The following is a 16,245-nucleotide window of genomic DNA, read 5'->3' as shown; positions in this document are numbered from 1 at the left end:
TTTCACCGTTTTGGAATGCAGAACAGAAAATACAGGACACCAACTGTGTTTTGTGAAGGTACGGCACATGAAAGCTTTAGCTAACTTCTTCACACTTAACATTTCTCTTAGATTTCATGAGATTACTACCATTTACCACTAATTAAAACAGTTCTTGAAATAAAACTGCTCTTGATAAATTCCCAGAATGGAGGATAAACTCATTCCCAGAATGGAGGATAAACGCTTCTTCTGCCTCTTTCACGAGAGCTCTTCTGAGCCCCCACTGTTAGTTCAGACACTGGCAGGTAGCACAGTCTTTCAATCCTGTTATGCAACTTGGCTTCCAACATCTGCAAGAGCTAACTTGTTTCTCCAGATAGATTTACTTTCCCAGGCTCCTGACTTCTCAGCAATGTGAGGTACTTTGTGTGGAGTCGTCTCAACTTCCTTCGAATCCAGGCTTTTCTAAATACTTTTCGATTTTTTCAGAGATAGGAAAAGTCGGTTGTATATTTATCTTGAATTATCAAACACGCTAAAAAGGACCTATCTGGGATTCCAGGCACCAGGGCTAAATATTAAAAATACAGTCATCCTTATGCAAACAAAAGTATGCACGCCAGCCTCCTCAAAAATCACAAATGGCTCCAGCCGCAGAGCTCCCAGAAAACAAACCTCAGTGGTTAGTACAGCCCTTCCCACTCTGAAAGCATCAGACATAGCAGCCCCAGAAGTTCTAGGCATTCCAAAACACAATATTTTAAGTCACCTTCTGGTTTTGATATTTCCACACATAAAAGCGCTGAAATTGTTCACTGTTCCAAATCACGATAGGTATGTTCTAAAAATACCAAATATAGATTTATCTTTAAATCTTAAACTTTAAATCTCTGATTTTAAATCCACAACTTTATAGATTTATGTAGTTAGAGGTTTAGTCCTCCCCAGAAACAGCGATTTGAGATCAACCAGTAGCAGAAAACATATCTCCTGTCTTTGGTTTCCTTCTCGCAGTTTGACTAACACATCAAATTGCCTATATTTTAGCAAGAAGACACAGTATATATGAGGGAAAAAAATAGCACAATCCTTCGTAGGTGTTCACTTTCTTCAGCTTGCCATCTTTTATCCATTTGAAGCAAATATTTTTTATCACTACATGTCAATAAAAACTAAGAGCCAATAAAACAGCATAGCTTGCATTGTGGGGCACTATTAAACAGAAATACATGGATCATATTGAGTTACTTTAAGGCATCACGAGTGTAATTCAGTAGAAGGCAAGAGAACCTCCTTTACCACAAACGGTTTTCTATTTATGTTTTAAGAAAAATGTTGTTAGTATGATATTGCTGAAAAATAAAGGTTTAAATCATCAGTATTCCTTTAGATGGAAATGTTCAAGTGTTGTGATTATTTCTTACTTGATTTGCCTCTGTTTCCATAATTACCTGTTTGTTTTTACTGTTTGAGATTCTAGGCTGCTGTCATTTCCTTGGAGACAAACTCAGGCAGTATTGAGGGCTTTTAGTGATTCTAAGGCAAGGCATTTTGAAAGTACAAAGCAACAGCTATTTTTGCCAGCCAACACAGTCTAGAGCCCAAAGACACACAATTACACCTTCAGAAAGGCAACAGCTGGAGCACACAATAATCATTTACCATAAACCCCGCAGCCCCTTTACTTGGTGACAAAGGGTGTTCCCAGAAGTGGAGCATTTCACCTCACTGGAGGCTTGCTACGAGATGCAAAGCCCAGCTCCTGCACTCTCTCTGAGCAACACACACCAGTGACCTTCAGACAATCTGTAGCAAATATTCTTTCAAGCAGTCTGGTACAATTCCACTTATACCCTTAAAATAAAGACACAGAAGAGGCCAAACTAAGGCAGATAAAACAAACATCGTGTATGCTCAATCAGTCATTCCTTTGAAGGGACCCATCAAAATCCTTTGAGAATGACTACTGCAAGTGAAAGGAACCAAACAGAGGGAACTCCAAGGCAAAGAAAGCACAAATCTTTCAGTGCCATCAGCACAAAGGCATTCCCAACCTCTCTGCCTCTCCAGCACTCTGGATCTTATCACCCTCTCCCAGGGGAGAGGGAAAGAGGGAATCAGAGCAGAAGCCCTCACACAAGACCAAGTTTTCAAGAGCACAGACACACCACAGGATGAATAAGGCAGTGGAACCAAAGTGAAATCAAAGGGGAAAAAAATGAAATAAGCAATTCAAAAATCTAATAAAAATAGGAGCAAAACCAACTCTTGGAAATTTCACCACACAGCTCAGATAAACCTGTAATAACATGAGTGCTCTTACCTTTGCCATCTGCGCCTGCACGCCATTTGCTTTGAGAGATGCTACTGCTTTCTGTGCTGCTGCCGGACTGTCAAAATCTACAAAACCGTAACCTAAAAAACAAACAATAAATAGACATTTTCATTATCATCTGTGTGTCTGTACATAGATCAAGATTTCATTTTTTAAAGAAGGACGCCCTTGCCATTCCCTCACATTGTCTCACTGCCTCCTGGTAGCACTATAGCTACCTGCCGTCACACCTCTGTTTCTGTTTCCTTTCTTCCTGAACCTAAGGGGGTCTAAAGAAATGCAAGCACTTGAGGCTTCAGCCTGCAGGAAGGTGTGCAGCAGAGGGGACAAATGGCAGCCCTTTGCCTGCCCCTGCAGACAAAAGGTCCCTCTCTGGCAGGGCCTTGGTGCTGTGGAGCCCTGCCCCATCTCTTCCACAGGAGGAGGCAGAGACCATGCTGCCTGCCTGGGTGAGCAGCCGCTGTCCTCCCCACCTTGGGAGGCTGTCTCCAGCTGTGATATTCTCAGCATCCATTCTGCAGTGTCCATATAGGAAGCAGTCTCTGCAGAAGACTCACCCTAACAGAAGGCTGTTAGGGTGACAAAAAAGCTGCAGCTCGTAATGGTTGGGATTGTGAGAAAACAACTCCCTTTTCCTGTTCCTTGAACTCGCGTGAGCTTCACACAAGCTCGTGGGTCATACGAGGTTCATACAAGGTCGTGGGTCTCTGATGTAGGCTGGAGCCAGGGAGCCTGCAGCAGGCTTCCAGCACATAGGAGCAATTACGGGAGAAATCACAACCTGTGCTATACAAGCAACCACCAGGTAGCTCCAGAAGATGGTAGGATAACCAAGTCACAGCCTGCTTAAACGCCATCCCTTTTGTCTTGCCACCCTGGCTGCTGGAACGAGGGCCAGGGCCCTACCAGCAGCTGCTGCGGGGCATCACCTGAACATCAGCTTAGTGGTGGTGCACCTTACAGATAGACAAGGACCAATCGTCTCCTTTTATAAGTGGCTTTCCAAGTGCCAACACTTGCAATAGTTTATTAATCAGACAGTCCCTTCCCATCTTTTCTTCTTCCCTCCCTGCATCCCTTTTCATTTTTTTTCCTTCAGCAAGCAAGGCTCAATGCTCAAGCAGAACTAGTGCTGTTAAGCCCCTACTGGATATCAGCAGCCCTGGAAGTATTTTTTTATTTATCTAGAGGTACAAAGGAGGGCAAAGAGGACATAAAATGGACTTGACACAACTTCTGAGCACTTAGCTATCTCTGATCTTCAACAGCACTTAGGTCTTACTCATAAAGATTTCAACAGAGTTAGGAAGATTTAAAAATCTCACCAAGCAGCTATTCAGGCAGCTGCGTAGATTTCACAATCCACCCAGGGAATCCTTTGAAAACCCCAGCATACATCCTCCTAAGTGATTACAGCACAGGTAGGCACGTGCTGCTTGGACAAGCCATGGCCAGGGGCCACCTCTCTGGCATCTCCCCTGGAAGCCGCACAGATAGAGCTGAACTGCCTGAAAGCTTTAATAATATTAGCACAAGCATATTTATAGCATTGCAGCTCCTTCGCAGACATCTCCATTTACTAGGTCAATACACATAATACAGGAGGCAACCACAGATATGCTTTCCTGCTGTATCCACTTTTATTTCTCTTGCCAGCCTTTCTTCCTCCTCGTGTGAGGCCTTCTTGCTCTGCATACCCCATCTATGTATAGACATCTGTGCCTCTGATCACCTTGCCCCAAGATATAAACAGCTCTATTATTTCAGTATGCGTACATTACTCTATGCAGGGGTTAGCTCAATGCTGAAATCATTTTGTGCACTTTTTTCTTCTTGGCTTAAAACTTATTTGCAAAGTTTTAAGAAATTGAAAGAAATATATAAAAAACACAAAGATTGCTAAAGTAAAAGCTGAGTTAATGACTACGAAAAGCGCTATTTTGATAACAAAGTCAAGATCTGAACCTTTCTACTCTGTCCTCAGTGTGGTTTTTTTTTGTTTGTTTTTGGTAGGGCATTACTACAAATTGAGGGAAAGGCTTGAACAACCGTATATTAGGACAGTATATCTAATAAACACTGCCATGACAAAAGTGCACTGGAGTTTGGGCACCGGGTGGAAGGTTGTTTTACCTATTCAGTTTCTCCCATTCACTGATGGGCATACCATGTTGAAACCAGCTGGTTCTCCATGGCAAGTTGCTTCGCCCTGTTCTCCAAGCTGCAGAGCAGCAGCAAAGCTGATGCTCTTTTGAACCAAAAAACCTGCTACATGAGAACAAGAGCCCTGCCTGGATTCCTGGAGTGCCTTTGCCCTTTGGGAGAACAGCAGATCAGATGCAACTTCAATTCTGCTAAAGGAAAAATCCTGACAAGAAGCCAGAGCTGCCAAATAGGAAACCTGAAATGTGCTGGGAAGTCATGGGATAGCTTGGATCAAACACAGTGCAAATTATTTTTCAGGGCAGTGAAGTGCTCTTTTCAGGACATAAAATTTCTTTTTATTTCTTACCTGAACTAGGAGGTGACAGCACAAAAATAAGTTTTAACACTGACCTTAAAAAACAGATAATAGAGTTGGAATTTGATATTTATCATCAGCGCAAAGTGCAGTATTCACATATGCAGTAATAGAAAGGAAGTGATTTTTAATATAACCTCCTAGACAGCACAGTAAGTATTCCCACCTAAGTTAGCATTGCCTGTAAATATAAACTGGAATGTGCAGGAATATTCTGGTGTTGTACTGTAGGGATCAGGTATATCTAACGTAGTAGATGATTGAAGATTAACATCGGTCCATAATATTTAAAGCTATGGATGTTTCTTAAATGTGTATTCAGTGGGTACAAATGGCTATACGCATATCATAGATCCAATGAGAGTCTCAAGACAAAAACAAAAAAATGCATCTTCAGCTGTCCATTATACATTGTAGCATTAATACTACTTGCATCACTGCAAAGCTGCTCTTTTTCCTTCCCACAAGCTAATTCTCATTCCAAGTGTCTTTCTGGCCCTCGCTGCTCCCGACACATCTCTCCACCACACACAGAACATCAGGACAAAATCACTCCATGGCTGCAAACCAGTCCAAAGCACATCAATCTGCTGCAAGGGAAGCCAAGTTCCCAGGCTGTTTGAGCGTTCAAGTATCCTTACAAGAACTCTGCAATGCTATAGAACAGAAAAACAGGCATGCTGGGCTTTTGGACAGTTTATGTTCTTCCCTGTAGATGTTTATAGCTTATGCTGATGACCTATGCTCACATATTTCATTTGTTTATAATCTCACTTAAAAAAAAAATACAAAAAAAACTTTTTTTTTTTCTTCTCAAGCACTAACAAAGTAGCAGAGGATATTTATATATGTATTTAGTTACACCTTTCAGCGTAGATCACCGCAGCAGCTCAGGCTGGGTGCTGAGGCACCCCCTCCAGCTCCCCCCATAGCACAAATGAGCTTCCCAAAGCCGTTGGTGCCAGGAGACCTTCCCTCCTGGCCAGGCTATGGCTGTGCTCCCCCTGGCCCCCACCACCAGAGCCAGGCTGCTGAGGCTGCCCCTGGCAGGTGCAAGCCCTGGGTTTGGCTGCTCAGGCTCAGTTCCCTGTTTAAACAGCTATTTCTCCACTCCTCCAGGGAGAAGGCAGCAGGCTGGCTGGAAGCATCCTTCGGGACGGATTCAGACCAGGAGCTGCCAACTGGATGCTGCTGCTCTATGAAAACGTCTACATTTCTTCTTCCTCTATTCAAAACAAGTGCAAGCCCCACCAGCCCCACCCTTTCCTATCCTCAAATTCCAGAGCTTGTTTTTTTTTTTTTTTTTTTTTTTTTCCCTTATTATTTTGATCACTGCCTCATAAACATTCTGGCCTACGGACTATTATTTTCTTTTTCAGATTTTGTGCAGAACATCATGTAAAACCCAAGCAGCTTCTAAACCGGGACCTCCAGACTGCTCACAAGAATCCATCCATCTCCACCACAGGAAACCAAAACCAAAACTATTTCCCCTCTTTTCATGAGGCATCCTGCCCTTTTCCTTTAAGAGCACAAAATGCAAATAGGTAGAGCTACATTATCCCCTGCTGCTGGGAGAGTCGGGAATTGAATTTTGTCACCAACACGAGCCCCTCAGCTCAAGGGTACTTACAGCGAGGGTGATTTCAGCTACAGGGATCTGGGATCCTGAGGTTTTTTGTGGAATGACATGTATCACTAGTTTTTACGTGAATACAAAAAAGAAAAAATACCCACACCAGAAAACAAGACAGGACTATCTAGATTAATTGTTCAACCTTTCCTCCAAGAAATAAAATGCCTGTAATTTTGTTTTGGCCTGACGCCATTAGAGCTAAATAATTAAATTTCAGGAATAAAGGCAGTGATTTTGTACCTGTGGGGGAAAGAAAACAGCTAAGCATCAGCAAGCGCAAGTTTATAGCTTGCTGCACTAAGTGCTACCCGAATACACAGGCAGACACTAAACATCTCCGTCTCCTATAACCTAAGCGGCTGGGGGCCTCCTGGTCTCCGTTTCACAGTTCCATAATTAAGCTTGGCAGCAGGTTCAAATGAATTAAAACTGAATGTCACTATTTCCTCAACAAATCCCTCATCCTTGTTTTTTCTTACTTGTCAGGAGAAGACCAGCAGAACAGCAATTAGTGGTAAGCAGTGCAGTGAAAAAGAACCAAGTATACACTAATTAGGTCACTCGCCAAACACATTCATTTCATTGGCAGATTTAATCAATGTTTTCCTGAAATGTCTTAAATCTCCTATGCTAATTTAAAGTTTTGTTATTGTTGTTACTTTAAACACAGATGGGATGCCTGGAGATTTTCAATTGCTTTCCGCAAATCCATTTCAAAATAACAACCCCTCATATACTATATCATCAAAATTTAGGCACAGGTTTTAGGAAATGGCCTCTAATTTTATGCCAACATTTTTGTGCCTGCAAATACCTATGGGTGCAATTTTGTGGATTTAAGTAATTGCAGGTGTGTCTAGCTCTTAGACTTCAAATACTGAATTGCCCTGACTGATTGGGTACTTACGGGTAATGCCAAATAATGTGAGGGACTGCCTGCCACTCGTTGTTCCCACAATTATGGCAAAGCACTGAAGTGGTGGCACCAAGGGAAGACCTGCTCCTGCAGGGGCACATGCACTGCACAGCCTGTCTCAGGTGAGCCCCACCTGTGCAGTGACACAAGCAAAAAGAAAAAAAAAAAAAAAAAAAAAAAGGTAGGTGCAGAGCACCTCGGCACCCAGCTGAGCTGGAGATCTGCAACCTCTCGCTGAGGATGAGGAGGGAGAAGCAGTGATGAACGACAGAGAATAATCTGGAGGTGGTAAACTCAGCTTTGCCCTGCCACAAGGCCAAATGTCACGTCTGACCTTTGGCCAAGTGCTCCTTTAAATCACTTGAACTCAAGTCAACCCGTAATCCACAGTTTGCAACAACATGCACATAAAGAAATAAAGAGATAGGACAGATGATGCACCCAGGCAGGAGATGGTTTATACATACTGGCATGGACCGTGTATGTTAATTCAACTAATGAGTGTATGTAACTTAACTTGTTATTAAGAAAAACAAAAAAAAACTGTACCTAAATGATGGGGAGATGGGGAACTTAAACATCCTCTGGAGCTTCCCTGCTTCCATTGCAGCCAACAAGCTCCCTTCATCAAAAGTTTTAACGCTTTGTCTCCATTAGCTGAGATCTTTGCATGAACAGGAGAAGCACCAAGCTTGAACACCTGGATTTTATGACTGACAGTTGTCCCCCACAGCCTTCCTATCAGCCAGTCCGACTTCTCAGCGCCTCAGGTGGGAGGCTGAGGACAGCTACAAGAAAGGAAGGACTCCAGATCTACCATTCTCCCACCTTGGACTGTTCAACTTTGCCACGCTGATTTTTTTTGGCAACATGAGATCTGTGTAAGCTTTGCATAAAATTTCAGAAGTCTCCTTAATCATGCAAACATAACCTAAATTTGCTTATGTGTAATTACAACCACTCCATTATACTTAAAATTGGTTTTGTAGGTCTGATACACCAGGCCAGCTGCAACTCTGCTCCTCACTGAGAGAAAACATCTTTTTCTTATAGGGAAGTTCCTAGAATTTGGTTTGGGCCATCTGGAATTCTATGTCAGATCTGAAATCCAGAACAGAAAAGACTGACAGTATCATTTGTGCTGGGCCTTCAAGAGGTATCAACTGTTTCAACAGAAAGGAGAACACAGTGATTTTAAGACGACGGTTGCTTCCCCCACCCCCCAACAGTGTGTTTGTTAATGTTGCTCAGATTCTGGAAACTGAAAAGCACCTCCAAAAGGAGCTGTGACAAGGAGAGGACTACCAGCTTTGGGAAGAGACAGCAGTGAAAAGTACTTGTTGAACTGGGAAACCATGAAATAAAATACATTTATAATGAATACTTTTTCTTTTTTTTTTTTTTTAAATAATCTTTATGATATCACACACACATATATATAGGCGTGTGTCCTGATGCCTTCAAATAGATGAATAAAGTTTTTACACAAACACTAATATATATATACACACATTTTTACACAAACACTAATATATATATACACACATATGTACAACTAAGCAAATATATAATAACCAGTGAGCCTTTTCTCCTTCATGCTTAGATGAAACCACCTGGATTTTGTGAAAACATAACTTCAGTTGTAAAGCGCTTAGTTAAGAGTCTCTCTTAAAAGGTAGTATTCATTTTGGCAGTCAGGTACTCCACAAAAAAGCGATTATCCAGTAATTTACTATGCAATTTTCACTCTTTGTTTTATGCTCAGATAAAGAATCAAATTAAAGTCTTATAAGCCTCGGAAAATTAGAGTTAGCAAGCAAAAAGGTTGAATCGCCCTTGAACACAAGATTACTGAAAACAGGTTTTTTGTTCGCCTTTCAGATTGCGTTGAAATATTCTTATAGCTTCAAATGCTCTGAGTAATGGTAAACTAGTCTAAATTATTACTGTTTTTAAAGCCCCACTTTAAAATAATGTTAAAAGTGGCAAACGTAAAAATGTAAAAAGTGGTGAATCATCACTTTTTAATTAAGACAGCTAATACATAGTTAGAAAAATAATTGGAAATAGGGAGACTTAAATGCAAGAAAGGAAAGATAGTCCCTTCATTTCAGATCACTCCCCAGAGACACACCTACATCGTTAGGTATGCATATACAGCGGATTTTTTGTTTGCTTTAGCTTGATATGGAAATACGGCACAAAACTGTCACTTTGATTATGTTCCTGCAGTGATTTCTTTTACCTCTTGCATTATTTGAATCCCCTTTATTACAACAGAACTGGAGAAAACAGCCCTGTAGGTGACTAACAAACAATTTTTAGACATCTGTTTGCAAACACATTCTTAATTTGAACATTCAATTACTTTGATTTCAACTGAGTTTATATGAATGCAGGTTATTATTAATTGCACAACTAATTAATGATATTTACATGCAAAAAACTAAGCATGGAACTTGTGATGATCCTTTTTTATACTTTGAAATATTACTAAATTCCAAGCTTTTGCAATCTCAAGTGAGTAAATGTAACAGGATAAGGAATCCTCTAAAATTTCAGTGCAGGGGAAAGAAGTACTTATTAAATAGACAAATATATGCACATATAGGTATTAATAATCTCTTGGAAAGTGATTCTTCATAAGCATTCTCTCAGGAAGGATAGAAGCAGACCTCAAAACTGAGGAAAACCCTTTGTAAAACATCGTTGCAATAACAACAGAAAGCAGGAGTAAGAGCAGTAAAAGTCTCACAAATATGCCTATCAAGAAAATTGCATTGCACTTGAAGACCCTCACACAACATTTGTGCTATATTAATGGCAATTCAGAACAATAAAGATTGGCAAACTGAAGAAAACCCAGGAAAGAGCACAAATGCAGCCAAAGGAAAAAAAAAAAAAAAAAAAAAAAAAAAAAAAAAAGCGCCCAGATTTTACAAACAGAGTTCTATTGGATTACCCCTAAAAACGTGTCAAGTGTTTGATGCATTAAGTGACCCTGAATGTGAGAACCCACAGGTAACCAAATTGCAGCACAAGACAAGCATAAACAGTGAGATGCAAGACTTCACAAGGATCTGTCAAAGAACGAAAATGAAGGCAAAAATAACCAAGAGAAAAGTTAAGAAAAGTTTCCTAGTATTCTGCTAACAGTGCAAACTTTGATGAATTGTACAAAGCAAATTAGGGAAATCTCACTGCTCAAGTTACTAAACAGGGACTGAATGAAGAGAACATATAGTAAATCTTGCAGTAGCAGAAGGCCAAGAGAGAAACACACTTTTGCATCTTTAGCTTCTGTAGTTACTCTCTCTGCAAGTCCCATCGATTTACTGTCAAAATCCACAACCAAGATTAACTTCAGTTTACATGGAAAATTGAGATGTGAGCTATTCCCATATTTAAAAATAGTGTGATTTCGTATTACAGTTATTTAGCATTATAACATTGCTTATTGGTGTATTAGTTCCGTAATCATTAAGATTATTTTCACTACATTTGTTTAGCATAAGACATTCATTATAGCTCTACAGCTGAGCTAAGTTTCACATGTGAAGTAATGACTGAAGAAAGGAGAATGTTGTCCCCAAAAAACAATTACTCCAAGACCAGTGCTTAGTTACCTAAAGGAGAGAAGGATGGAAGAGCAGATTCTACCCTTGACTGAAGAAATACTCAGTGACTCACAAGCAATAATATTTTGCAATAGCTACAAGGAAACAGCCAGAACTTGCAGCCTCAGATTAAGTCCTCCTACTCTCAGATCCAGAGATATAGTACCAATTAATAGCTTCACCCAAGAACTAGATGTGAGCCTCACACCCAAAAGTTAAAAATGGTTGACTTTTTCAACAATGGCTTTTCATATTCACTTTCCTCTCTGAATTTACAGCTATGTCCAGATGCTAAAGTTCCAAAATACCACAAGAAAGACAATTTTCTTAATATTTCCAGCCAGCAGGAAGCACTGACACTCTCATGAGAAAGTCTGTTCTTACAAGGTTTCATGCTCAGTTATGCAGACTCCAGAGCTTTACTTAGCTTGGATAATGTTCGAGGAAGATATGAAACCAAATCTCTTGAGACTTGTCCATCACTTATTTTAGAGTTGAGCAACTTGAACGAAAAAAATGGTATACAGAAGCAGTTTAGAAACAAACCATTCAGCCGTTATCTCTGAAGGCTTCCATTGCCTGTGTAGACAAGCAGTTTTCTCTTCTGACTGGACCTGGAGCTAAGCAAGCTATTCACCAGCTGGTCAGCAAAAGAGCATACAGCCTAAAAAGCTATGAGACCAACTACAGAGGACTAGTTAGAAACTGATGTTAGTACTGTCACGCTACGCATCTTGCAGGCACAGCATCTCGCACGTCACTCCCATGACATTTATGAACAAAAATGGAAAAAATAAACTATCAATGGGAGTTCTGCTTTCAGCGTACAGTGGGTATATGGAAAAAAGCAATGAACTACTGCAGAAAAAAAAAAATGAAGTCCTTGAGCAGTGTACTCTTCCAACATTAGGTTTAAACAATGATAGTACTCTAGGAGGCAAAAGATGTTCTGTATCACCCAATGCTCTTTGTCAGGAATTAAATATTCCATTCTCTTCCTCCCAGTGTTAGATTGCTCGGTAATCATAACATTAAGTAACTGCAAATACTCACGAGTGGGAAGAAACAATCTGACAAGAGAAGATGCACTTGGTGATCACAGTGTGATTACTGTACTTTATTAAAAATAATTTTCATTTCAGTATGTTTTGACAAGAAAATAGAAAGCATCTTGTGCAGGCTTCAGGAAATATTAAAATAACCCAAGGTGATGAACATGTTATTATCCAGCCTGTTCCAGAGGGATGATGCTCAAGTACTGAAATGGTTTTCATTTCAAATACACATTCATTTTCAAGACACCACACTTGAAAAATTGGATTGTATATTTGTCATACAGTAAGCAGTGATAAAGAGCACAGCAATTTATGTTCTTTATGCAAACCACTTGCAATTCAGAAAACAACTATAGTTTCTAAGAGGCAGCAAAGTGATAGCACTTTCCCAACAAGTGAAATGTTCCTTTCATGCCAGTTGGCCAGTTCTGGCATGTCAACCTTTGCTATGATAAACATTTTGGATAACACTCAAAGAGCTCCTGTTCCATCTCATCACCACTCACAATGTCTTGGAGCTTTAGACAGAGATGAGCAATACATTGTGAATATTTCATTACACTGATACTAAGAAAAGAATTACAATACTGCCATCACCATAATGCTAAAACATCAAGGACCTCTTGAGCAAGAGGGCAGCGTGCTCTCAAGGAACAGTTTGTGGGGACAGGGCTTCTTTCACTCTTCCTCTCTTGCTTCCCAAACAACCTGATTGCACTTTAGGGCAAGATCAGACCTTGAAGGGATTGATATTTTAGGGGAATTAAATGGCAGTGCACTCAGGAGTGCCCAAAACGGATTGACTACTGCAGGGTAACCTATTGCCTTCCCAAAGACCTATTGAGTTCTGTGGCTCAGAACCGTTCTAGTATTTTCCTAATGAGAAGGTGAAGACTGCCACACAGAGGGAAGCAGAAGGTGACCCCTCCTCTAATCCTCAACTTTATCCCTGTGTGAGCAAGGACAGGGCTTGCTAAAGTGACAGCTGCACTACAGAGGGGAAGCGCAGCAGGTATAGGCAGAGCAGGATAAGCCACAGCACACAGGTCAGTGCAAAACCCGTGTTACAGATACGTTATAGGTTCTGTGTCCAGTGATTTTGCCCTTACACAGTATTTCAAACAATCAACATTTAAGTACCCCTGGAGTATTACAGATATATTGCCCATCACTACTTATAGGGTGTTCCTTTTCTTTTGTAATAGATCCTTCTGTGGTTAAATACCGGTTTCCCTTTCTGAGCCTCTCATCATATGTCTACCACATTTATCTGTAGCCTGAAGTTCAAAAATGCTATTATTATGGTACCCCAGAAATAGCTACTATTTTTCCAGTCTGAGGAAAGGGGATGGGAGGGGAAAGAAGAGGAGGAGAAGGAGATCACATCAGAAAATCTCTTTTCAAGATCTCCAATCCATTTTTCAGATTCAAGATAATTTTACAATCTACATAAGTGGAAGATGCAGATAAAGTGTTTGAAATGCTTGCTTTTAATCTAATCTGAATTTCTGAACCTGTAGAAGCTTTCCTATCATTATGAATCACATACCTCAGCTATATGAAAAAGAATGAAGCGAATAATGCAATGTTTTAATAATAAGTAAAAAATATTTCTTTCTTTCTGTGATTTAAGGTAGCTCTTTGGTGTTATTTTGACTGTCAGCTTGCATTTAAAACCACCTTCTGGTACAGCACACAAGACTCGCACACTGCAGAGGTGTGATGAAGGACATGATGTGGAGACCATATTGAATCTGCACGAATGACAGCCACGAGCCATCGAGAGGTCAAAACAGCAGAAGGACAACCTCCTCTGCCAAATGCCAACATGTAGGAAGCTTTCTCACATGCTGAAGTTCATATCCGCAACAAGCCTTCACACAGCTTATCGAGACAGGGAAGGCACAAATACGGGACTGGAAGAGGCATCCTGGGTCTTTCTGGAGGACAGATGACTATAACCCTATGCTAGATGACCACATGGGGTCACACCAGTGACTCACAAAATTTCTCTAATATTACCCTTTGGCTGCTGCAAATGGGCATCTAAGTTGTGCCCATTTTTTGGCCTTGGCACTTACAGAGTCATCTTGTATGATTGCTATCCTTTTTCTTTATTCCCTATAGGTAAACATCCAACTTGCAGAACAGAGTTTCTCCTATTATTGCCTAAGTAGATGATTTTGCTATTAGATTTGTTCCCTGTTTCTCACACTCCAGTCTTCGGGATCATCTAATTACCTTTCTATATAATTGCCCAATGCTTCCCAACTCTGAGTAATGAGCAAGTGTTGAGGGAGTTTGGGTAACAATATCATTATAAACAAGATGGGAAAACTGGCATTTGCTTCAGAAAGACTGAGGTAGCTAGGTGTTGCCAACGGTGGTGACTGACATGTCCATGTCTGCCTCTGATATACAGCAATATCTGCAAGAAACTATATCAGTGACTACATAGTGACTGTCCTCAGCAGATCTTCCTAAATGTTCAGGCACCTTTTGAACGTAAAAACATTTTGTTTATGGCATCTGGAGAACCTTAAGGTTTTAACTAAAGAGCAAACTCATTGACATATATTGCCAGTGGAAGACCAAACAGAGAGCAGAGAACAACTTTCACCCCGTGAAGCCAGTTTAGAGATAGGCATACATCTCGGCATAACAATACTGAAACATAGAAGATAAATACATGTGCAGGGGTTGTTTGCTAAAGTCTTTATCCTTTTTTAAAGTGAAAATGAGGATGATTCAAATATAATGATATTTTCTTACTTATGAGGTGTATTTTATTTTAAAAGATCCAAGACTTTTCTAAGTTTCATAATTTTTTACAGCAAATGCTATAGCAGGATCTAAGTTTGTTTGCTGAAAATAGTTCTCTGTCAGCTTAGTACATCAAATAATTAAGAATGAAAGAGAAAGGAGGGAGGAGACTTGCCAGGACACACAAACCAAGGAAACATGTTTTGTCTAGGAAGCCAAAACACCTATAAAGAGAAAAAGACATTTTAAATCCTCATACACCACATCAAAGAAATAATAATAATAAAAAAATCAGCAATACAAAATTATTTTTAATCTTTCTAGAAACATAGGTGACTTTCAAACCTCTCTGAGCCATTAGTGTAGTAACCGACCAGGAGCCTACAGGCAGTCACGTTCACTGTAACAGCAAGACAGCTAATAGTCAAAGAGGCTGCAGTGCTTCAGACGCCAAATACATGTTGGTGTTGTCAATGCAGAGATGTATAAATGTTTTGAGACTAAATGTCTGATTCCTGTCAACAGGCAGAGTTAACCAGATGAATATCCGGTATGCATGGCTGTGCTTTTTTACTGTATAAATGTTGTATTACAAATATTGCAGGCTGTTTGTTTTATCACTGGCCTGTTGCTCTCAAAGCCACTTTAAGCGAACAAAGAAAAAGTAGAACAACTTTCCATGCCCCGCCACGGTCTGGAAGCAGTGAGACGTGCGGGGAAGACAGTGATGAGGCACCAGTTGGCTGAAGAATTTCAGGGGAAAAAACAGCATTACTCAGGGCCCATGACCAAAGGGTCTTCACAAAAAGCAACTGATCTCATTTCCATTATGCATTACCTGCTCACTCCACCTAGCTAGGAAAGGAAAAAGCAGCCCTCATGTCTTACCCTGCAGGGCAGCAGGTGATTGCCCCTCAGGCAACCATTTCACAGAGGTCCAGATTCCCTCAAACTGGAGGCCTTGAGGGGAATGGAGATTGCCACTCTAATAAGGGGCACAACAGCCTCTCTCTCCCCAGCTCTCTTCCCAGCTGAAGGCAAGTGAGGTTCTAGCAACAGACAGGAGATGTTTAGAAAGAGGAAAGTCTCTAGCATCTGAAGTTTTTAGCATCTCTCCCCAAGTTAATAGGAATGTTCATGGACAAAACCTTCCCCTTATCCTCATTGTGAGATTTATTATTTTCTGATGAATTTACAGATACATAGCACAATCAAATCCCACCAACCTGTTCTCTTATTTTACTGTTATTTTGTTGTTGTTATTGTTTGGTTGGTTGGTTTGTGTGCGTGGTTTTCTTTTCCATTTTTTTTAACCTCTCTCAATGGCTGGGACTAACTTTTCACACACACACACAAAAAAAGTAGCAGTCCTTTTCTGCTTTTATCTAGAGACAAGCAGATGTAGCAGATGAAGGCCATC

The 16,245-nt window shown here is 40.5% G+C and overlaps 1 protein-coding gene across 14 annotated transcripts in view; it reads right to left on the bottom strand.

Annotated features, from left to right (window-relative positions):
- RBMS3 (RNA binding motif single stranded interacting protein 3) overlaps positions 1-16,245 on the bottom strand; it is a 708,203-nt gene that overhangs the window by 257,320 nt on the left and 434,638 nt on the right. For all 14 annotated transcript variants that reach the window (XM_035316418.1, XM_035316417.1, XM_035316419.1 and 11 more), the window contains one exon: positions 2,306-2,397. In XM_035316418.1, coding sequence (XP_035172309.1) covers positions 2,306-2,397 — 92 coding nt within the window. The remainder of the gene's footprint in view (positions 1-2,305; positions 2,398-16,245) is intronic.

The sequence above is a fragment of the Oxyura jamaicensis genome, chromosome 2, assembly GCF_011077185.1.
Source record: "Oxyura jamaicensis isolate SHBP4307 breed ruddy duck chromosome 2, BPBGC_Ojam_1.0, whole genome shotgun sequence".
Classification (NCBI taxonomy): Eukaryota; Metazoa; Chordata; class Aves; order Anseriformes; family Anatidae; genus Oxyura; species Oxyura jamaicensis.
This window is presented reverse-complemented; position numbering and strand designations above follow the sequence as displayed.